Source organism: Xiphophorus maculatus, chromosome 24, assembly GCF_002775205.1.
Source record: "Xiphophorus maculatus strain JP 163 A chromosome 24, X_maculatus-5.0-male, whole genome shotgun sequence".
In the NCBI taxonomy this organism is placed as follows: Eukaryota; Metazoa; Chordata; class Actinopteri; order Cyprinodontiformes; family Poeciliidae; genus Xiphophorus; species Xiphophorus maculatus.
Genome location: NC_036466.1, coordinates 2,081,646 through 2,104,602, shown reverse-complemented (window position 1 = coordinate 2,104,602; position 22,957 = coordinate 2,081,646). Strand labels below are relative to the sequence as shown.

General features: G+C 38.5%; 1 protein-coding gene across 4 annotated transcripts in view; it reads right to left on the bottom strand.

The window, feature by feature from the left end:
- LOC102234543 (potassium voltage-gated channel subfamily H member 7-like) overlaps positions 1-22,957 on the bottom strand; it is a 65,216-nt gene that overhangs the window by 19,863 nt on the left and 22,396 nt on the right. For 3 of the 4 annotated variants that reach the window (XM_023329415.1, XM_023329413.1, XM_023329414.1), the window contains exons 3-8: positions 20,967-21,122; positions 14,585-15,064; positions 12,540-12,560; positions 10,838-10,861; positions 9,100-9,314; positions 2,606-3,031 (exon numbers count right to left, since the gene is read on the bottom strand). In XM_023329415.1, coding sequence (XP_023185183.1) covers positions 2,606-3,031; positions 9,100-9,314; positions 10,838-10,861; positions 12,540-12,560; positions 14,585-15,064; positions 20,967-21,122 — 1,322 coding nt within the window. The remainder of the gene's footprint in view (positions 1-2,605; positions 3,032-9,099; positions 9,315-10,837; positions 10,862-12,539; positions 12,561-14,584; positions 15,065-20,966; positions 21,123-22,957) is intronic. The other variant, XM_014472142.2, reaches the window with a different exon arrangement.

Here is a 22,957-nt window from a genome sequence, read left to right as displayed (position 1 = left end):
TGCTGCTTCCTCTGTAACACCCTGAATGGAAATTAGACTGGTGTAATGCTCTTAATGACCAAGCATCATCTTATCTCAGAGGCATTATAAAACCATCGTACCCCAACAGAGCATATCGCTCTCAGGGAGCTAGCATAATTTTGTTTCCTCTCAATTTTTAAAGGTAGAGAGGAAGCAACCTGATCTGCCAATAAAATATATAATAACTACTTTGATCCACAGTTGGATATGATGATCTTTCACATAAAGTCCAGTCATGTTCTACTTAGAGGCTTCCTGTCTCATGCTATGCAGTGATGTTCACATTGTCTATAGAGTGACTTGTCAAAAATACTTACAGTAAAGAGGTTGTAATGTTAAAGTTAGTCAGTGAAGTCTGATGTTTTCACAAATCAATGATTAGCTTTAGTTTTTCAGTCATTTTAGGTTTCTGCTTATTCAGAGATGGTACAGAGAAGACACCGTCTATACAAATGAATCTGTTTATATTGAAAACATGACAATGGATCAGGAGGTGGCATTGATAGGGAAATAAGGGACGGATGCCGGTGAGTCCTGTAGGGAAATTTATCACCATAAAATTTATTTTCCAATCTGCCAGCCTGCAATGATAAAAGTCTTTTTTAGACCATCAAAGTTAGAAGACGCTTCAAATTATCCTGTCATAGCTGAGCAATAAAACCAAAAACACACGAGTCACATGTCACGTGTTGTTTCCAGGCAACAAAAGGTGCTTAAAATGTCTAAATATATTTCAGGCTGCTATATAAAAAGCTGAAAAGCAACATCTTCATGGATGTGCTATTTTTAGCTCCTGCTGGTGATTGGAGGAGCTAAAAATACATCCCGTCTTGTCATTCTCTGCATTTTGACAGTGTGCTCAGAACACAACGAGAACACACATTCTGTCACTCCCCAAGTCATTCAGCAGCATCATGCCAGTTGTCGGGGTTTTTTCCCAACACCTTTCACTCACTCCGGCCCCCTAGCTATGGACTCCCGCCAAGGATCACATAGCTAATTGCAAATTATGACCGAGAATCAACTGGTTGACATTTTGTTCTACAAGTAGCAATCGCAATGCGTTCTGTGCTTGAGGGTGAGCCAAAATACTTGCAGGAGAATCTGGCATCTTAATTAAATGCCTTATTTTTGCCTTGACTTGAAAATATGAGCAAGAGATTAAAGAACATACTCTTATCAAAGTAGTTTAAGGCTGAGGTTCATGTGTTTTTCTACAAGATAACACTGTGGGATTCTTTATGTGGTTAAAAAATATGAACTTCCATGGCTAATTAGCTAAGAAAGTTAGCCGCAACACTGAACATCACATCAGTTAAAACTGAATCTTATGTTGTCTTAAATCTACTTTGACCACTTTTTGTTGGGCAACTTCCACGGGCCTAGTCAAAACATTGCACCCTGGGCTGGTCGTTGACTGTCAAAACAGAGAAGTTCCTCTCATATGAATTCTATTTTTCTAATTTAGAAAAACAGAAAAGCTTTAAGTAACTTAGGATTTTATCACAACTTTTGATATTGTTTGTGGCATAAAAGGGTGTCTTTTTATTGTTGTTTTTTTTTTTAGAAAGATAGTAATGTAAAAACATTAATGACATTATCTGTAAAGTCATAGCTAAGGCTAAAATGAATGATTAGTGTGTCTAAAGTGTTCTTGCCTAAAAATATATATAATCAGTTAAATATGTCAATCAAATTAATTTTTTAAATTCTGTTTCTGTTCTGTCCATCTTTTGCCATCACAGCTTAAATTTTACACTTGTGGGACCAATAAAGGATTATCTTATCTCTGATTGTTATTAATATTTTATTACTAATAAATATTAATAATACAATAGTGTATTTCTAATTACTATTAAGAATACAATATTGAGGTAAATTAAGTGAAATGTTGATATAATTTTCAGGTTAAGTGGCTCAGAACAATGAATTCATGCCTTTTCCAGTTGATATGCCAGAACCTTAACACTCTTAATTGCTCTCTGACAGTCAGATAATTTGCTAACTCATCCCCCTCAAACGTTCATGAGCAGAATAGTTTCTCTACTGCAGAGTTTCCAGCAGAAGACAGAAACCTTTTAACTGATTTCTTTGAGGCTCTGCTGTCTGACTCTTGAAAAATATCAGAGGGAAGCAGATTTGACAGCTGAGTGTCAGATTGATTTAGGAGGCTAACTGCTTAAGATTACAGCTCAGAGCTATGGATGTTACAACGAACGGCTCACGAACCAGGATACATGCAGGAGACGTAGAAACGTTTGGTCGTCGGTTTAGGCCAAAGGTTAATGTGGACGCCCTTTTCAATGCCTTTTGTGAGCCTGTACAATCCGGTTAACAATTAATCGATCGATAAATTAGTTTACTTTCCTTAATTAATCGATTCATCACGATCAATCCCATTAATCGTTTCAGTCCTGCTGTGTTTGTAACATCTGTTAATGTGGGTTGTGCTATCATTAATAGATACATCAACTCAGTAAAGGTCATAAGTAAAAAATTGCTGTAAAAATGTAGCGAAAAACCCCCCAAAACAAAATCAGCGTAATCTCTGGTTGTTTACTAACCAGCCTCTCTCTGCTCTCACCTCATCCGATCCTGAGCCAAAGATGAGCAGGTCGAATGGGATGGCCGCTACCATGTCTATGAGGAACCAGCCTTTAAAGTAATGGATGGCGATCTTGGCCGGATGGCTCACCACTTCCTCGTTGGCGTTGACATAAGTGGTTCTGAAGTTTATTAGAATGTCCACGATGAACATAATGTCCACTATGAGATCGACCACGTTCAGCGGAGAACAGGAGTATCCGCACACCCGTCGTTTCTGCTCCTCCAGGTCATTGAGGAGAAAGGCAGCAGAGTAGGGGGTGAAAATGGCGGTGTAGATGACCAGCAGCAGGATGAGCCAGTCCCACACTGCTTTGAAGGGGCTGTAATGGAGGATGGTCCATTTGTCTATGCGTGGAGTCTGGAGCTTATACTCAGGCAGCACATCTGCACCCAGAGACAGAACCTGAGGAGAAACAATCATTTATCAATTTGCTGCAATGATTTCTTATTAGAGTAAATCATTTGCACCAGAGTTTCCACTAATATAACAAAAAATAAAAATGGCTGACAAGTAACTGCAAGAGTTTGGACAGAAAAATAAAAGGTTAAGACATTTCTTCATGAGGAAGCTCACGGTGCAGTATAAATGCAAATTAAAAATTATCTGGCAAGAAAAATATTCTAGGCATGATGTCGCTTATATAAATAATCTGTTAAGCAAAACATAAAAAAATGCTACGAGTGAGGCGGCTGCAGCTGAAATGTTAACATATTAGACAGACAGAATAAGCCATTCCTGATCCAGCTGCTTCTGAGGAACTTTTATATAAGCATCACATATCTTTCAGTTTCCAGCTGTGTGAAACCTTTGAATTGACTAGCAAAAGTACTTATACCATTTCAACCTAACTCAGTCATAGAAAAACATTTTTAAAAAGTTCCACCATGTAGGTGTACCTTGGATATCAAAATATGTTTTCTGATTTTTTTCCATAAAACCTAAAAATCAGTTTGCAAAAACATGTATAAAAATGACATATGTACAAATGTTCTAGATGTTTTAATGATCATCCAAAAATATGAAAAGATATTTTACTTTTTTAATAAACTGGTACACTGAGTCACAGAGGCTGTTCAAGGTTTTTTCAAGTTGTGGCAGTTTATGACCCTGTGGGACGAACTTCTCTATCCAGTATTTTATGACTGAACTCTATGGTTCAATCTCCAAGAATGGATTAAAAAACTGAAGAAAAGACAGCATTTGTATATTATTTTGTTTGCAGTAGAGATGTAGTATAACACAACACAACAGTGGGTCTTACAAGGTTAACCTTTTTATAACAGCAAACATCAACATATTTGATTGCGGTTTTATGGGAAAGTACAGCATAATTGTCAGGTACAAGGGAGAAGATCCATGGCTTAAAAACTGCTTACGAAAACAATACATAAAAAAAAAAACAGTCTATATTTTTGTTATTCTCCCTTTAATTTGATTAAACTTGTGGAAGAAGTTGTTCTGATTAGATGAAACTGAACTTTTCGCCTGATGATCAACATGCCATGGAGGGCAGACAACTTAAGTTTAGAATCAATACGGCAACTTCTTAAGGCACTGATTTTCTTCAGAAGTGTCAAAGGGAGGAGAGTGTAAAGGAAATATCCTGTTGCATTTTTTCCTCCAGAATGTTGAAAGTCCCTTCCACTTCACAGTTATGCACCATTTTGTAGTGGTGTAATGCACACTATTGCAATAACAGGCATTCAGGTGACAAAATGCGAGAAAGTTCAAGGAGTATCAATGTGATAGAAAGGCTCTGTTTCTGGACGGTTGCATGAAAGACAAAGGTGTAATTATCAGACAATATAATCATCTTTGTAATTGTAATATTTACCCTTGTAGCTTCTAACATCAAAATAGTCAATTTCACTTGACATTCTCATTTTGTTTGAGGTAATAATTTGCTCAAGTAGGGGAAACGGCTATTCATTTAAGTTTCCTAAGTAATCCTCAGGCATTGACTCCTTCAGTAGTAATTATGGAAGTCCAACCTACGATCACAAAGAGAGAGGATTGGGACATACGAAGACCACAAAGACAGAGACACAGTTACTGTGAGTGATAAAGCTGGGAATTGAAACTGAATATATTTGGCATTCATCATCTTCGGATGTTTCCTTATCTTATTCCTGGCCACCTTTATAATCTCAGTGATTATAAAGGCAGAAAGGTCGATGGGGAGGAGGGATGATGTATAGCACCAAGGCAGCTGAAGTGTTATTAACTGAAATGGCCATTAGAAAGTTCTCCATCCTGAGCGCTGGACAGGGTCAAAAGCTATTACCCTCTGTATGGAATAACCTTTGAAATCAATCAGAAACCAAAGGACAGACAAAGTGAATGTGTTCTATTATTCATCAAACGTCCACTTTATTAAAGGTTGGAGTGTAAAATGCCCATTTTGATTGTGGTCCAACTCAATGTTAAGCTGCAGAAAAATCTAAGCTAAGGGATAAAGAAAGGACAGTTTTCAAAGTCCTTCATGCTACAAAATGGGGACATCATCAAAATAATTTGCTCTGTCCACAAGTACTAAAATCACTTAAATAATCCCAGACGTAGTCAACATTGTTTGTAGGACCAATCTTAGTAGCAGTAACTGATTTTATTGCTTTATTATGGACTATTTTTATGTTTTCAATGTTGGACCACTAAACACTGGTTAGTGGTCTAACGATGGAATAACGTAAGGTAAATACGACCATGTTTATAAGTTTTAATGTCAAAAATGTTTCCACATTTTGTAGAAAGAGCAATGTATCATCAGCATAAGGGCTAATTTCATGAGTCAGACTTGCTGCTTTAATTCCAGTAACATAATTGTTTTGTCAAATTGAAGCTACCAGAAGTTTAATTTGATGCTTTGTGGTCCATCTAAAACCTGGAGACAAGAAAAGGAAACTGTGCTCAAATCAAAAGTCCAACTTATGGCAGAAAATGTTCCACCAAAAAACTTTGCATCCAATAAAATTTGAGGATTCAAATTTATGTTACAATATTTTCAGCTCAGTCTTCTATACAAAATGGCTTCCATGTTTGCATAAAAAAAATCTGCTATCCAACAACTGACTCAAGAATCTAGAATTATTGACTCCACGACCGCAAAGACTTGTTGCTGAAAAACCACTTCAAATCATAAATCCTCCACCACCAACACAAACAGTTGCAAAGTCTTTTGGCTGACAATCTTTTAGTTTTCCTCAAGCATGACGCTACACATTTTCGCCAAAGATACCTAGTTTAATCCCAAACCGTAAAGGATTGCTTCAAATGTCTTGTTGTTCATTCAGATTCAATTTTGCAAATCTATATCATCATTTTATTCTTTCTTTAAAAAGAAAAGCAGTGGTTCTAGTCGAGGAGAACTTGATCTGTTCTTTTTTTTTTTAAATCAGAAACTACCATGATAATAATCTGGAAGGAAGCTCTTGACGGTGATTTTGAAGTTTGTCTGTATGCAATATTTTATTCTTGCAAGTCATCTGTTGGTCTTCAAACTGTTTACAATTTACCTTATAAATGTTCTCAGGTTGATGAGTAGCAAAAATTGCTTCTCCAAGACAATTTCTGCCATCTTCTTATTTTGACATTATGGGAAAACACCCTAACACTTGAATGCAACAGGAATTACAAGTTAGAGTCTGGTAAAGGTCATAAGTTTCATTAGCTTATGTACATTAAACCAATGATTGAATTCCTTCCAATCAACAATCATTCAAGTCAAATTCAAGACAACATGACAATTCTCTAAAACTCCATTAGCCATCAGTATATATGGAGACATTATCCCTCTGCCTGGGAGGAGTCAGTCAGTTGGCAGAATTACAGCTCTAGATTAGGGTGTTGTAGCCAATCTGTGTCTAAATAAAAGATACCACCTTAATTATTTATTGTACCTAGTCTAGCTATGCTCAAACTCTTGTGGGATAACGCAAAGCTTCTGTTTCCACTTGCTTAAGAAAATGCAAATGAACAACAGATTTCCCCCCCCCCCTTCTTTGGGTCTATTTGGGCTCTTCTGTCAAAAAGAATGTATGATTCTTAGGATTTGAATCTTTCATCATGTGGCTTTTGTCATTAATGATTCAGTTTCAGATAAAGCCAAGGAATTTAAACTTGGAGGGCAGTAGGCATCTGAGGTTCATGTGTGCATAAAACATACAAACTGACACGTTCAAAATGTGGGGAAGCATTATGGGGTGCTACGAGGGCGCTTTCTTTCTTTGCTGACCAGCTTCTTGGGTAAACCCCCCATCTGCCTGTGATAATCAGCAAGGCGGCCAAGGCCAGCAGAGAGCATGTCTGTTCAAAACCTTGATCATAGCTTCAGATGAACGCGGGAGTCCAGAGTTGGTTTCAAGACATCTGCTGTCTCTTTGTGTTCTTCACAGCAAGGGTTCTAGAGTACTGATTATACACTTAAACTCAAGATGATGGAAACTCAGCACCGTCTCTCTGATGGCAAGTCTCCTTACACAGAAACATTAACGCCTTGTAAAGACATCAACATACCCTTGAACTAGTCCAAATTCAAATCTCTATCTATTTTATTGAGATTTCACATGATAGCCCAACACAAATTATAATCCATAACTTTGAAGAGAAGGAAAAATGATGCATGGTTTTCAATCATTTTCCAAATAAATTCATTTGAATTTAACCCTTTTTACTGTAACAACCTGAAAAACAATGGAGATTATAGTTTGGAAAATATGATAATTGAAGTAAAAGGTGGCTCTATGTGGGAATAAATCAGGAGAATGGAATGCAAATACATATCAAACTTAAATTATTATTATTTTTTAAGTTTGACATAAAATCAATTGAAATCAATTCTCGAGCAGTACGATACACTGGGTTGCCCTCTCGTTGCCTCTAGATGTTGTCTTCGGCCTCTAGCAGAGGTGGTCTGAGTGCAGACTGGGGTCAACTTCTTCTGTCCTTTATCTGTTACGCTGGTGATGGGTAAAAATGCAAAACTGAGATGGAATTTGTGGTTTGCTCTGACCTTGTAATACTTCGCTTTACACTGCCCGTCTACTTGGTGTTTGGTCTCAATCCTGCCAGGAACCGAGGTGATGACCTCCGTACCCGACTGTAACTCTAGAAATCTGCCTGAAGCTGTGGATGCTGTCTGGCAGCTGTAAGAGTATCCCAACTTGTTCACTCTGCGGTTTTTACATATTAGCCCCCTTAAGTTTCAATTAAGTATCCTCAGACTCAAAGCGGACAGATGAGACTGTGGATTCAATCTGCCCACATCAGATTACCCACTGTAGTCTGGTTTGTTTCCTTCAGCGCACTCCGGCTTCTTCCATGTATCTATTGCTTATGGTAAACTGTAAATGGGACTTCTCATGGCTTTTTTTCAACAATAACTTTCATTTTGTCCTTTAAATGGATAAACTTGTGGAGTGGAAGACTAACGGCCTCTATTTACTAATTTACTAATCAGAGAAAAGAAAGCTGAATGCAAGTCCATGCTACAATTCTTTAGATTTATTAGTAAAAAAAAGTAAAAATGAGGCATTTTACCCTCACTTTCTTCAACTATACAGTACTTTTTGCTGGCCAAGCACAATCCCGATGACAAAAACTACTAAAAATAGGGAAGCAAAAAGTATTTACAGTTTGTTAATATATAAAACAGAAAAGAAATCAAACTTAATTAACTTTGACTTTACTATGTAAGTAACTGAAGTAAAAAAATGAAATTCCTGGCCAGATTCTGTCATCTTGTGAATTTCAACATCTCTGTCATTTAAAGGGGCATTATTATGTTTTCCGTGCCATTTTATATCACAATCAAGAAACTATATTACCTTCAGTTCTTATAAAAATGCAGCATATATCAAATATGATTTAGATTAAATTTTACTTCATAAATTCATGCCTTAAAATTAGGCCTCTGTCTTTTTGAGAAACTCTTGCTTTCTCCATCACTCCCCCTTCAAGAAGTCATCACAGCATTGTTCCTCTGTTAATGTTTTCACCAGTGTTTCATTGAGAAGAACATCTCATAATTAGCTCAGCAGAAATGCGGTTTCACCAGCTGTTTGCCAATTGCTGCTGGCTAGTCTGAAGGAGCTTAATGGGGGAGTTACGGGAACGGGCTGCTCTGAAAGGCAGAAGCTTGTAAGCTTGCAAACTGGAGCTCCGAGGAGGAGCTTTGTCCTTGAAGGCAGTGCTCAGTCCTACATTGCATTTTGTACAGCTGAATGGTTGCCATGGGAGATTAAAGGACTTCCCAAATGTGCATGAAAAAAATCAATGTTACACTTTTGATGAGGGAATAACATTATAAAATGATGTAAAGTAAAAGAAAAAAAAAGAAGTAAATTTGACATAAAAACCAGATTTCAAACTTGTAGTATCATCATGACTTCCATTGTTACTGCTGGCTGAGCACAGATTTTAATAAAGAGGAACGGTATCCCCGTTTAAAAAAAACAGAAAATCTGTAACCCTACCTGTGTAACTTTGTCTGTGACATTATGCGTGCGGTCTTTGACTTTTGGGGCAATGATGGTCTTCTCAGAAGAAGGAGGGGAGGGACACTTCTTTTCATTGTTGGCTTCAGAGAAGTTGAGGGTGATGAGGGGGATCTTGTTAATGGTGCTGTACCTATTGAGGTTGGAGTCGGAGGTGGAGCCCAGCAGGCTGGACTTGATGTGGCTGAGTGGCCCTGAAAGAGAAAGCGATGGGGTGAGGATCGCGCCTATCAACAGTGACCCAGGTTTTTGTTACGATTGTGAACTGTGGACATCAGAAAACAGCCGGGGTGGGTCATTTGTGTCGTGACACAAGGAGTGAGAATGGAGAGGTCCTCGCTGTTGGTGTATGTGGAACCACAACACAACACTGGTATTACAGACAGACACCGAAATACAAACTCTACACCCTCTGACTGACCCATCTCAAATTAACAGGCTGCTTAAAGATCCTCATTAAAAGGTAATGTAAACTGTCAGGACAAAAATCAAAGAATGCAACCCAACACTGAAAACAAGTCATTGTCTGATGGAGCTTGAACATACATTTGCAGTCAGAAGTTAACACAGACTTGTCATGGGCATGAAGGTTTTCATGGTTTATGGGTTTTTTATTGATTTATTTGAACAGATTCTGTTCAAATCAGTCGACTTCCTGTGTCACTTCTTGTTGTACCACACAAAGTCTGACACAAATCGACAAAAACTTTATAAGTATAAAACAACAAAGGAGCAAAATTTCCAGCCACCACCCAAGTCTCTGTTCTGCAGCAGCATAAATAAATATCCAACAATAGAAAACATTCAAATAGCTTCCTAAACCCTGAGCGCAATCTGCCTTCATTTTAAACACCTCACTAAGATTGAACATAGCCAATTTTGAGTCTTGTTCTTCCCTCAGCAACACTGTTTACACTCAAGAGTGTTGTTGCTTGGCGACGTGTAAGCATTTAGGGTGCGGTGGATTTTTGGGTTTCAGGCGAACTAGTGAAGCTAAAAATCACCCAGTTCTGGTCCATAAAATGGCTCGTCTGTGATACTTTGGGTGAAAGATCTGGATATAGTAGTTAACAGAAATGTGAAAACCTTCATTAAATGATTTGGGTGAATATGTACGTATTTGACCTCATGTGGATTACACAAATCCACCCATTCAAACTTACACGCTTAAAGTTGCTTTTAAAATTCATTAAAATTAAATGCTGTATAATCTTCCACCATGAAAAAAAGCAACAAAAACAGTCCAAATAAATCTTTAAAGGCCAAACTTAATATGACCAACCATGCCAAAGTTGAGATTATGTAAACTTCCATTATGTAATGCTTCCTTATCTGAGTGTGTTATACTTTCCAGGATTTTACAGCATTTAATAAAAGAACTGCCTAGCAGACATGAAGTTTCTGGCCTCCTACGAAAGCATACAACTCTTCAAGAATATGACACCATCATACAGACACGCACACCAACATGTGGCCCAATGAGAATGATCGAAAGTGAAAAAACAGACTTGCTGATTCAGTAGTGTGAGCCAGCAAAAGAAGGCTTCTCTGCTTTGCTTCCCTTTTCACCAAGAACGTTAAAGTGATTGAGAGTCAAGGACGGGGAAACAGACAGCTGAGGGTGAGAGATTGCATGCGCAGCTTCAATGCATGCCACAGTCAGGGTACATCACAGCAGTCATAAAGAATAACTTAAAAGATAAAGCTGAAGCCATACCCCCAGCCATCCAGGAGCGCGATACTAGCAGACCAGGGGAGAGAAGAAATAGGAGGTAGAGGGGAAAGTGGGATTATGGACGCTGATTGGACTGTAGGGTCATGGGTGTAAACAACATCAACATCGTGCTATTATCAGACAATCACCTTGGCTGATTCTGCGATAATGAGATTAGAGAGCTGATGCTGCCAGGTACACTTCTATAACTTAATCTTCAATCTAAATAAAGATTATCTATCTACATTTTGCCACACTACAACCAGACGTTTTGAACTTTAATGGGATTCTAAGTGACGGTTCAAAGTAGGCATAAGTATAAAGTGCAAGTAAGATGCATGGTTTTCATATCCCAATTCAACTTTTTCACTTCAACTACGATACAGACATTGCAACTTTGAATATCGACCGATACCGATATTTATCTGATACAATATCAGCACGAATCATGCTTACTTTTGTTACTTATTTTGTAGTGAGGAATGTTAGAAAAGATTTGATCTAGTCATATTACTCATAATGTAAGGGAAAAGGGAACAGCAGACCGATTTATTATTTACCAACGGGTCTGCATGAGAGATATAAGAGCTGCTGGATAACAATGTGGAGTTGGACTTAACTCTGGAGGGGAGAATTTGTTATTTTATGTTGGAGATTTTAGATGCAGGCTGATATAATTCAATACTGTTAGCCAGTTATGGAGAAAAACATCTTATATGTTGCAAACAAATTGATACCATGAATAAGGTTTTGTTTCCAGTAGGATAACCAGATGAAACAAATAATCTGGGCTACCATAGTTTACATTAAAGGATAATCATATGTTTGAATTTATACAAACATAAATCCAACTGCTGCTCAGAGACTCTTCAAATTTGATTGAGCTTTCACTATTATTTAAACAGCAATGGGCAAAACGTGTCTTGACGTCCAAAGCTGAAATCAAGTGATTGCTTATGCATGGGACACTTTTCAGTTTGGTATAAGCATTTGAAACCATGTATCCATTTGCTTTCACTTCAGTTATGCACTACTTTGTGTTTGTCTCTCATGTACAAATACTCAACACATGCATTCAAGTTTGTGGCTATAATGTGACACAATGTTGAACCTCTAAAAGGGTTTATGAATAAACTGCCATAGGCAGCAAATAAGTAGCATGTCCTATAGAATCCAGAATAAGAAGTGTGTTTGTGATTTTTTTTTAATAACGGTGTAGTGTGGGGGGTGTGTGTATCAACTTTAAATGGAAACACAGCCAGATTTCTATTTATTTAGATGTGGCAGCATAGATGCAAAGGGTGCACAGAAAAAAAAACAGAGGTTAAAGACAGTGGGAGGTTTCACTGTGGAAAGCTTCATTGATTTTCTTCAATAGACAACAAGCAGGAGAGAAATAGAAAGTGTTGCTTCATGCATGCGCGTGCACGGGTCAGTGTGTGTTCTCTTTACTGAGCCCTCGCCGAGCGACTGGCGAGGGTCAGCCCGGTCATGTACACTCAGACTACGTCAATTAGTGCTGCGCTAGTCTTTCGAGAACTTACAAACACACTGTCAGTCATCCACAAAGGCATTTGCATTCAAGAGAAATCCTCTGTGGAGAAATTCATGCAAAGAAGCAGGCTTTGCGCGTTATACATGTCTTGTCCAACAGGCGTGCCAAAAGAAACATAAGTCCAGGATGCAGCAAGCTGCTGTTGGTTACCTTTGATATTGCGACCATTGTCTGTGAGGAGGAAAAAGACAGGGGAACTGCAGGTGAGTGAAGAAACAGGAATAAATGTGACATCAGACCTGAAATCAAGCCCTATGGAGAGTTCATTAGAGTGAAGCGCACATATTAGTGTGTCAGCCATTCTCGGAGGCTACAATGAAAATCACACTTAATGGGTGAAGTAGACTGATTGGGCTGAATTGGCACTTTAACCATCAGCTTAAGAGGAAAAATGACCATGACAAGAATCTAAAGATGATCAGTGACACATAGTATGTTTGTTTTAACATCTTTGCAGGTGAAAAAAGAAGACAAGCTATCACATTTTCTTTTGGCAATAAATATTTAAATATCTTCATATTTGTATGTAAAATTAAGTTCAATTATTGTTAAATTATCTTTCATTTAAAGCACACAGAGTTTCTACTTCTTCCCCCTTCAGGCATTCTCCTGATTACTGGCCTCCATCTCATCCTATCTCTACCTTTCTCTTCTGTCATACCTACCCTGTGACAATCTAAAGGAGTAATTTATTGTTATTATGTACGAAATTTTGTTAATATTCATCAGTTAAAGTGTTATTTCAAAGTCGTCTCAAAATATTCAAAATATTTGATGTGCACGTATCGGAGAGGGCTTTGCTTCTGTTTAACTTTTAGAGCTTTTTCCTGTAAGGGACATTCTGATGTTGCTTTTTTAAAATTAGGATTATTATTTGCTCTCATACAGCAAATAAGTACTAGGATTGTACATCATTCAATACATCTCTGAACCTTCTCTGTGGTCTTCTTTTTTCTACCTTCCTGTCACCATACTCAATATCCTTTGACAAAATATAAGCCATCTGTCTTCTTCGCATGCCCAAACAGTCTCAGCTAAACCTATTCAAGTGTTTTCAACAGCACAACATAGCAGGAGATCCAATAATAATGCCATCTTGTTTAGCTCTTGCAGCTATCATTCTTTAACTACTCATAACACTTTTCTTTATCCACTTCATGCTGCCTGTACCTTCTTCTTGATCCGTCTTGTGCGCTGCCTCTTGCTATGAATGTTTGACCCTGGCACTTAAACTCATCCATGCTTTATGCCTCTAGCACTTGAAGCTACATTGTGTTTCCCTCTCATTCACAAATCATTTCCTTATTTTCTCCACTGACTCCCAGCTCCCTTCTTTCTAGAACTCTAGAACAAACTCCTACTACAGATGACAATGTTGTCTGCAAATATTGTAATCCATGGGGACTCCTGCCTCTGGTCTTTTATCAATTTATACATCATCATTGCAAACAAGGAAGCACTTTCAACTCATCTTACTGCTGTCTAACTGTCCTTGTACATGACTTTCACCACCCTCACAAGCGATCTCTGTTAGACCTGACTTCTGAACACAGGACCTTCTCCCTTGGCACCCTATCATGTACTTTCACTAACACCACAAAGACGCAAGGAGACTGACTTCGTTGCAGTTCTCCATCAACACTCGAGAAACAAACATCGCATCGATGCTCTTTGTCTTTGTGAAATCTAACTGCTGCTGTAGAACGGCCACTTCTCTTCTTGACCTACTTTCAGCAACCTCTTCTCATATCTTCATAGACTTTTTCCCTAAAGTTCTGCACAACTCTGTTTTTCTTGAAAGTAATAACCAGCACACGCCTTAGCTACGTTTCCAGATTTTCTGAGCATTTATTTAGCTGTATTGTAACAAATTTTGAGGAACTAAAAGTGACATCCTTGAGGAATACTACCTTTACTTAAAGGGTCTTTTTATTCAACTAGAACAAAGCTTTATTGCAGATCCATTTGTATGTACTCAAGGTGGTATTCTCACAAAGGAACCATCACCCCTTTACTCTTGTGAATATTCCAACTGGCTAACTTACGCCAGCAGCTAATTTGATTGTAACCGAGCTGGTTACTAGTTCAGGCATAAAAATTCAGCTCCTACTGAGATTTAAAAATCTCTCCACAGACTACTGTATCTGCCTTAGTAACCAATCAACTAATAGTGGATTTAGTTGGGTAAAACATACCTTCACTGGCATGCCTGTCCCTGAATGTAGTTTTGTACTTGGAACTGAAGCCTTCAATGTCATGTACAGAAGAGGCTCTGCGAATACTGCACACGGTCTCTCTAGAGGCAGTTGGAGTGAGGCCCGGGATTGACGGCGCTGCAGTAAGTGTGTCCTCTTGGCTCTGGTGTTGGGTCTGGGCAACGACCTGGCCCTTGTACATCCGATCCCAGGGGCCCTTGGGGGATGAGTGGTCTAAGGGGCCCGATACCGGGGTTGAACAATGGCTGGGGCCGATGAGAGCGCGGGTGTCGTTGGCATAGGATGGACTGCAGCTCTCGCGAGTGGTGGGGAGTTGGTAGTCGCGTGTCACCACCGAGCCATCGCTGTGTCGAGGAGAGTCCACCATCACCGCGTCTGGGTCCTCTTGGGGAAGGGACTGCTTGCTGATGCCCAGGAGCGGTAAGGCTGGGAAACGGAAGCGGAAGAACCTCCCTCTACCTGATGGGAGAAAAGGTAGAAGAACAGCACTGTCAAGATCCTTTGTGTTCTGGCAATCTCTTCCTAAAATGCTAAGGCTAGAACGTCTCAAGGCTCCTCATGTAGAGCAGGAATGCTTTCAGTTGCATTCCTGCTCTACAACACTTGAGTCAAAAGGCTGAGATCCATGTTTCTCAATTCCGGCCCTCCGGGACCACTGCCCTGTTTATTTTAGATGTGTCTCTGTTCTAGAACCCCTGATTCAAATATGCATGACCTCCTCTGTATGCCATCAAGTGCTGCAGAAGCCTGTTAATCACCCACCTATTCAAGACACTTGTGTGGCAGAGGGGAAACATCTAAAACATGCAGGGCTGTTATCCCTGAGGACTGGAATTGAGAAACACTGGCTTAGATCACATGTGTTCATGTGTTGAAACGGCCTAGTCAAAGTTCAGACCTAAATCCAACTGAGAATCTTTTTCAAAACTTGACATAAATGTGCAAAGACACTCTCACGGTCTTCCGGTCTCACGGACTGATCTGACTGATCTTGACCTATTTTGAAAAGATGAATAGGCAAAGGTTGGAGTCTCAAGATCCATGAAGGTAGTTGATAAATACTAAAAGGATCCTGCAGGTGGGATTACAAAAAGCGTTTTAGAACATTTTGACTGATATACTATTTAGGTTGGTCTATCACATAAAACCCTAGTAAAATGTAGAAGTAAAAAAGTTAAAAATAAAGAGCACTACTTAACTACTGAGGGAAAAAAAGCCAGAATGGGATTAACATTACTTGTTTTGACCTTGCACTGCTGTTTCCAGTGTGCTTAAAACAGAACCTGAATAAAGTCCCCAGAGCTGATATTTTAGGTATTGGCTAATGGCACCAGAAAGCCTGGTACTGCTGCAATCTGAAAAGCTCAGATCAAAACAAATGCCTATTGTGCTTCAGGCTCAAGTTCAATCTTCAATTTCCCTTTAATTATTCATAAGGGGGGGAAAGGGGAACATTTACTGAAATTTTATAATGCACCGGTGCACTGAGATGAGGATCCTTTAAAGGATTACGTTCAGTGTTTTAATGAGTGACTGATAGCCTCTGGAGAGTTAAAGCCCAGTGTTACAAAGTCATAGAGGATAAATGTAAGACAAGTCTGCTCTCAGGAACAGTTGTGAAGCATAAGACTAACTTTAGGGTAAATGCTGAGCTGCCTGTTCACTGACAAACAGAATTTACAAATCACACTTTTCTGCATTTTACATTATGTGCAGTCATGTTATGACAGTGACGCTTGCGGATTTAAACATATAGACAACGAATCGTGGCCTCCATCTAGTGAATCAGTTAGCCGCGTAAACATATGGCATACATATTGCATTTGTGTTTCAGCTCCCAAACACACGTCTTCCTGCCATGGTGAAAGCAAAAACATTTGCATTCAAAGTCAGACATGCCAACAGGAAGTATTCTATGTACAAATTATATATGAAGAGTAACTAAATGCAGCAGACTAACGTGTGGCCTAGTTCAACCTCTGCTTAATTTATTCTAATAAACAGGAAGGGAGGGAACAATCTACAACCCTGCACAGTGAGGAGGTGTGACTTCTTAGAGAGCAAATTAATTTAATTGTTCTAATAATAACTCTGCTAATGCAGATCAGACCTGAGCATCCAACATCCTGACTTCGCTGCAGCATTACTATTTTGCGGCTGAAATTAAGTACTGGGTTTTTATAACAGTTTCATGACGTTCCTCTAAAATAAAAACATCTTTTGTTCCTGAAGCGTCAGATATACCTTATAATAGTCAGCTACGTCAAGCCTAAAATACAGCCATGCACTGCAAAAAAGTTATTTTTGTATAATTTCTTGTGCAAATATCAAAGTACATTTGAAGTAAGATGAAACAAGCTTACAAGTAACTTTTCAGCAAGAAATAGGACAATAGGTAAATAACTCCATAATATTACTGAAAATGTACCTGTTTCACTTGCAGATTTTTGGACTTATAATATATATTTCCCATGTTATAAGTGAAATATTCTAGTGGACCTAGAACTTTTTTTTTTGACTCTTACGGAATTGCTGACTAAATGTAAGTTAGTTTTGTCTTATTTCAAGTGTACTAAGATATTTGCACGAGATACTAGACCAAAGATACAGTACATCAGAAGCTGTGTTTCCCTGGAGCATATAATTGTGCAAATTGGATTTACAAAAATAAATTTGCTTAGTAGAAATGGCAATTTTGAAAAAAAATCATGTTTTTCGATACAAGATTTTTGCATTAAGATGAGGCGGTTTATCAGCTGTGTCGAAATTATTGTATTTCGCAAAACTGCAACCGAAAGACTTTTTTCACGTCACACATGTGATCAACAAACGGATGTTACTATTGGTGGAAAAGATGAAGATGACGTCAGGAAGTGGTCGTTTCTATGTTGTTCAATGACCTATTGCGTGAACAAATGTATTCACGTGCAATTTTAAATGCTTTTTTTATTTCATGGAAACACTGCAACTACAAAATCATAGATAAGCAATAAATTTATTCCATAAACCATGTGTTTTTAAAATTAGATCTTAAGTCAGATGCACAATAATAACGTGTGCTTACAAACGTCGATACGAAAACAGTCAATTTGAATCTTGCAGGAATAGCTGCCCTGAGTACACTTCCTGGGTTTTCGGCGTATGAAGAGTTTGAGGGTGTCTCTTCCCTCCTCTGTCTTCTCATTCTTTTCCTGCTCCACCAGGCAGTTTTTCACAACCAGTGGACACTCAGTGGCCCTTGTTGCTATGATACCAGAGAGTAATATTTGCATAGAATATTAATTGGGCCCTCAGTTGGGGAGAGAAATGTCCTTCTGAGCATGATTCAGTCGACAGGGGAGAAGCCCAAAAAAGAAAGGAAAGCTGTTTAAAAAGAAGGCTAAATAAAACGCTAATGTCCTTTTGTTTCTGCCTCTGGTTGGGACTTCTGCTGACATCAGACTTAACTACAGCAGTTGTGCAGTGAATGTGCTTAAATGATTTGCATGAAGCATTATTTTACCTAAAGGAGTGTTTACCTGAGCTCCCTGTCCTCCAATTATACAGATTATTCTGCTTTGCCCTGCTCTCATTTATTAGAGAGAAAATAAAGGTGTTATTGCACTGAGCCTGAAGTAATGGAAGTTAATTTTAACTCTTTTCCTTTCATTACACATTTCCCAAAGGCGGGAAAATGCAAATGAGAATAAGGGCGATACAGTGCGATAAAGCTATCTGGGTTTGAAATGAGCATGAAGTATATCTAGATATTCAAACGTTCTGTAAAAAATATTTTCTCCCAACTTTCTGACAATTAAATCAGCTTAAATGTTTCACGTTTTAAGTCTTAAGGGTTACCAAACACTTCTATTTATTAAATGCTACAATAGGCCAGATTTTATAGAGATTTTTTTATGACTTTCTTTCATTTCTAAAGTTTACTTAATTTGGTAGAATTGCCTTTAATCTCTCCGTCTTGGGTCCGATGTTTTAGGTTGTTTTCACATCTGATAGTCCAGTAGACACGCTTAGATTGGGGATCAAAGTTGTTACATTTTCAGCTGCTGTGGTTCTCCTTCACACTGCACGCTGTCTAACAAACCAAAACCTGTTCACCGTCTTCTCAAGATGTCTTAAGATGTACTTCATGTCGTTTCTTTATAATGCCATTTATATTGAGAATTGTTCCAGTAAACCACCCACACAAACATGATGGGGCCACCCCCTTGCTCCCAGTTAGGATTTTATTCTTAGGTTTACAAGCTTCTCTTTTTTTGTCCAAATGCAACACAGGTCATTATGGCCAAATACTTCAATTTTAGCTTTACCAAAACACAAGACACCTTTAAAAAATTAAGATCTTTGTCACTTTGTCCCCTCCTCTGTCCTTAACAGTATGATGGCAAGACATTCTCTTTATAGTTATAAATCTCTCTTTTCCACTTATCTTGGCTGCAGCCGTGCCCCCAGCTCAGTTCGTGCCTTGACTTTTTCAACAGCTTTTTAATTCATTTGTATAAGGAAGATCTTGACCGTCTCCAGTCAGTTCAAAATACGGCTGCAAGGCTTTTTATCAACACACGAAAGAGACGGCATAGTTTTGATCTCTAAATCGGCTGCCGGTATGTTTTAGAATTAATGTGAAAATTTTAGTATTTCTTTTCAGAGTGCTGTGCGGTCAAGTCCCAGCATGCATTTCAGAACTTCGAGAGACCAACATCTCTTCTCGTGGTTTGAGATCTTCCAGTCTAGGGCTTTTAAAGGTTCCTCGACCACGAAAGACCAGAGGGGATTCATTCATCTTTTGGCGCGGAAGCCTCCAGATTGTGCAGTTCTTTGCCTTAATCTTTGTGCTTTTGACTAGTTTTATGCTGTATGACCTTATCTGATGTGTTGTGTTTTTATGAGGTCTTTTGTGTTTTTAACATTTGTTCCTATTGTAAAGCACTTTGTGGTTTTCTGACCTGTGAAAGGTGTTATATAAATTAAATGTACTTACTAAGTGCATAATTATGTAGCTCTGAGGAAGAGGTCCCAGTTTGCCGCATTAAAATATAATGCGAGTCCATGGGGGTTGCGGAATGGATGCAAAAATCAATTAGTGCAGCTAATGCATCACCCAAAATGAGATCATGTAACACTTGGATCATTACTGGAGCAAACCTATAAAACTGCAACACTTAAAAAAATATCAGCTTACATCCATAGAAGCTCCTTTGTTGAAGATAAGGATGGAAATTTTAAAATAGTTTTAAAATTCTTGCAAAATGTTGAAAGCATTTGTATTCAACCCCCTTTATTCTGTTACCTCCAGATAAAATCTAGTGCTATCAACTTCCTTGAAAAGTCACCATAATATCTACGGTAAAAGATATATCTACGGTAAAAGATATAATACTACGTAAAATGTTTTAGACTTCCACAAACGCTTAACTGAGCTTTGGTTTGGACCATTCTACCTAATGTTCTAAAGAATCTTCTTCTAGCTTCATATTTACTCTGACCAGAGCAGAGTTATGGCTTACAGATAATAAGAACCCATAAAATATATATATTTTTTATTAATCTGATATAATATTCTAATTTTGTGAGACATGAAACTTCGGGTTTTCATTATCTAAACACCATATTTGTCAAAATTACAATAAATAAAAGCTTAAAACATTTCACTCTAAGAGTAATGAATCTACAGTATATGAGCTATACATTTTGAAAGGAGTGACAATATATAAGAACTTTTTCCACAATATTAAATTTTTTTTAGATATACCAGCAGGACACATTCCCAAAGTCAACAACAATAAAACCTCTTCATTATACTGTAAATGCAACACACTGCCTGTTCTTCACATCATCCCTCATTAGGCAGAGAGCTTTGTCCAATTACAGTCATCCTGAGGTGACCTCTGGTCCTCCTTACTGCTGTTTTCTGTATCAAAGATGGAAAGTGCAAACAGAGACAGACTTTTACAGGATCAGGAGGAGGAGTGAACCTCCGGGGAATGGCATTGTACACCATTACACCACAGCGCACTTCAAGTAGTTCATCAGGCCTTCCTGGCAGGGTATGAGCTATAATTGGGCCAGACCTTAGAGATGATAGCGGGCAAACATCAGTGTCTGTTAAAGGCCGGTATCAACATACCATAGCATTTGTCGAGCAACCAATTCCTGCAGCTGCAACGAGTACAAGCTGCCCAACATTGTGATTTATGAACAATCAATAATTGCAGAGAGATAATAGGGTTAAATAAACTTAAATTTGCAAGCTTGTATGAGAGTCTTTTGATTATCTATAAAGTTTAAATACAAGCTAACGGCAAATATCACATTATCCGACTACCACCAGTTTCCCCCTGAAGAGTTTGCCCTCTCTACTCACGCTGGTCAGCTTTGGAGGGAGACGTGTGGTTAAGTCTCTCCAGTGAGTCGCAGCTGACGTCGTCCAGGATGTAATCAAAGTTTAGGATGAACATCATGACCACGCCCTCCTCGTTCTTTACCGGGATGATGTGGGTGGTGCAGGGGAACTTGGAACCTAAGACAGAAGATAAAAAAATAAAAACCTATTTACTTTCATTTGACAATTATGCACTAACCTGTATTCGTCTGTCACACAAAATCCAATAGATACAATAAAGTTTGTGTTCATAGAGTGATAAAATGTAGAAACTCTTTTTGAGCAAAACAACTGAGTTAATACTGATTCAGCGCTCAGAGTACAGTCTGAGTGCCATCACTCTGACATTCAAAAATGGCTGCAAAGGAAGGGGAACAACTGAATATGTTGTCCTGGACCTAGAACTGACAAAAACAAAAAACCTGATATTTCAGTTAAATAAGATCCTTTTCATACTTTTTGCATTAGATGGTTTTAAAGGGTGAATATACATTTTCTACTAGTTACAGAGTGCTGTGCTCCCTGCTTTGCTAAAGCTAGTTCCCATGATGGAGCCTGACCCAAATGCTAAGGCTAATTAGCATGGCCAATGATGATGGCAGATAAACAGATTTCCTGGAACAGAAAGTTGTTTCTCTGCTATTAGCACATTTAATTGCGCGTAAACAAGCTTGATTAACAGCGCTAAGACCCTCCTCCTGGCTGTGATTGGCTGTTTCTGACAGAGCAGTGCATTTCTGCAGATGACAGTAGGAGAACTGAGAGCAGGTGGAGGAGCTCGATTTTTTTCACAGATTATGTGTCTAAAACTGCATCACTGTCATGATATTGTGACAATTTTAACAAAGATGTAAAAATAATTTTTTATAAACATTACCTCCTGCAGCCTTAAGTTAACAATAAAACACAATGAAGCATGTGGTTGAAACATGACAAAGTCTAATCAACTTGTGAGAAAAGAAACAAATACAGCAGCCAGGTTTTACCGCAACAGAAAAAGTATATCAGGTTTAAAAAAATAAATAAAAAAGGAATCAACATGGACATCTCTGGAAGACACTACCTTTCGCATTAGGCTCTAAGTCTTGCTGTCACCACAGTGCTATTTATAGCTTACCCAGCAGGCACCCAGCCCACTGCGTTTCTTTTCTTGGGGGGAACACAGACAAACTGCTGCACACACTCAGCTACATCCTATCTTCTGATACACTACGTGTGTGTGTGTGTGTGTGTGTGTGTGGGAGGGGGGGTGCATGTAGGTGTGTGAACGCACAAAAAAACCCAATATGACAGCCTAATTTCAGAAAGCCAGTGTTATGTGATTTTCCTGTATTCCGCTGGTTCAGTGTCTCGTTTTTGTGTTGTGCCCTAAAACAACAGTTCCACCAGGCTGGAGTTTGATTTATGTTTTGGGGAGCTGCAGTTCTGCTGGGCTAAGCAGTTTGCTGCTCCTAATAGTTCATCATCACCATGAACGGATCAAGCCATTATTTGTCAGTGGAGTAGGAGAGATGCGGGACCAGTGTTATTACAACTCTTCTCAATTGCATAAAAGAACCCGGAAGCTAGCGAGTGTTTTTGCTTTTATTGTTTTCAGCTGACAGGAAGAACCCCAATCAGCTGGTCTTCATCCACACCAGCAGCTGGAAAAGTGGAATTTAACAACTTTTACAGCAACATTTATTAACGCCTTGAGACATTTAAAAACTGAGAGTTTTGAAGATGTTAAATGTTTATGGATTTAGTGGAAAACTGTGGATTGGATGATGTAAACTCTGTAATGGTAATATCAAAATAAACTACAAGAAAGCTGGTGTAGTTTTGATGTTTTTTTTAAACATGTCCTGTATGGCAATGTAGCATTCAGAACTGTTGTCTGAGTGTCAAGGTGAGACCCAACAGATTTACTTTGACAAGTGGAGCGTTATGGGATTCGTCTTGATGCTCCAATTTCTACGTTTATGAAACTTTAT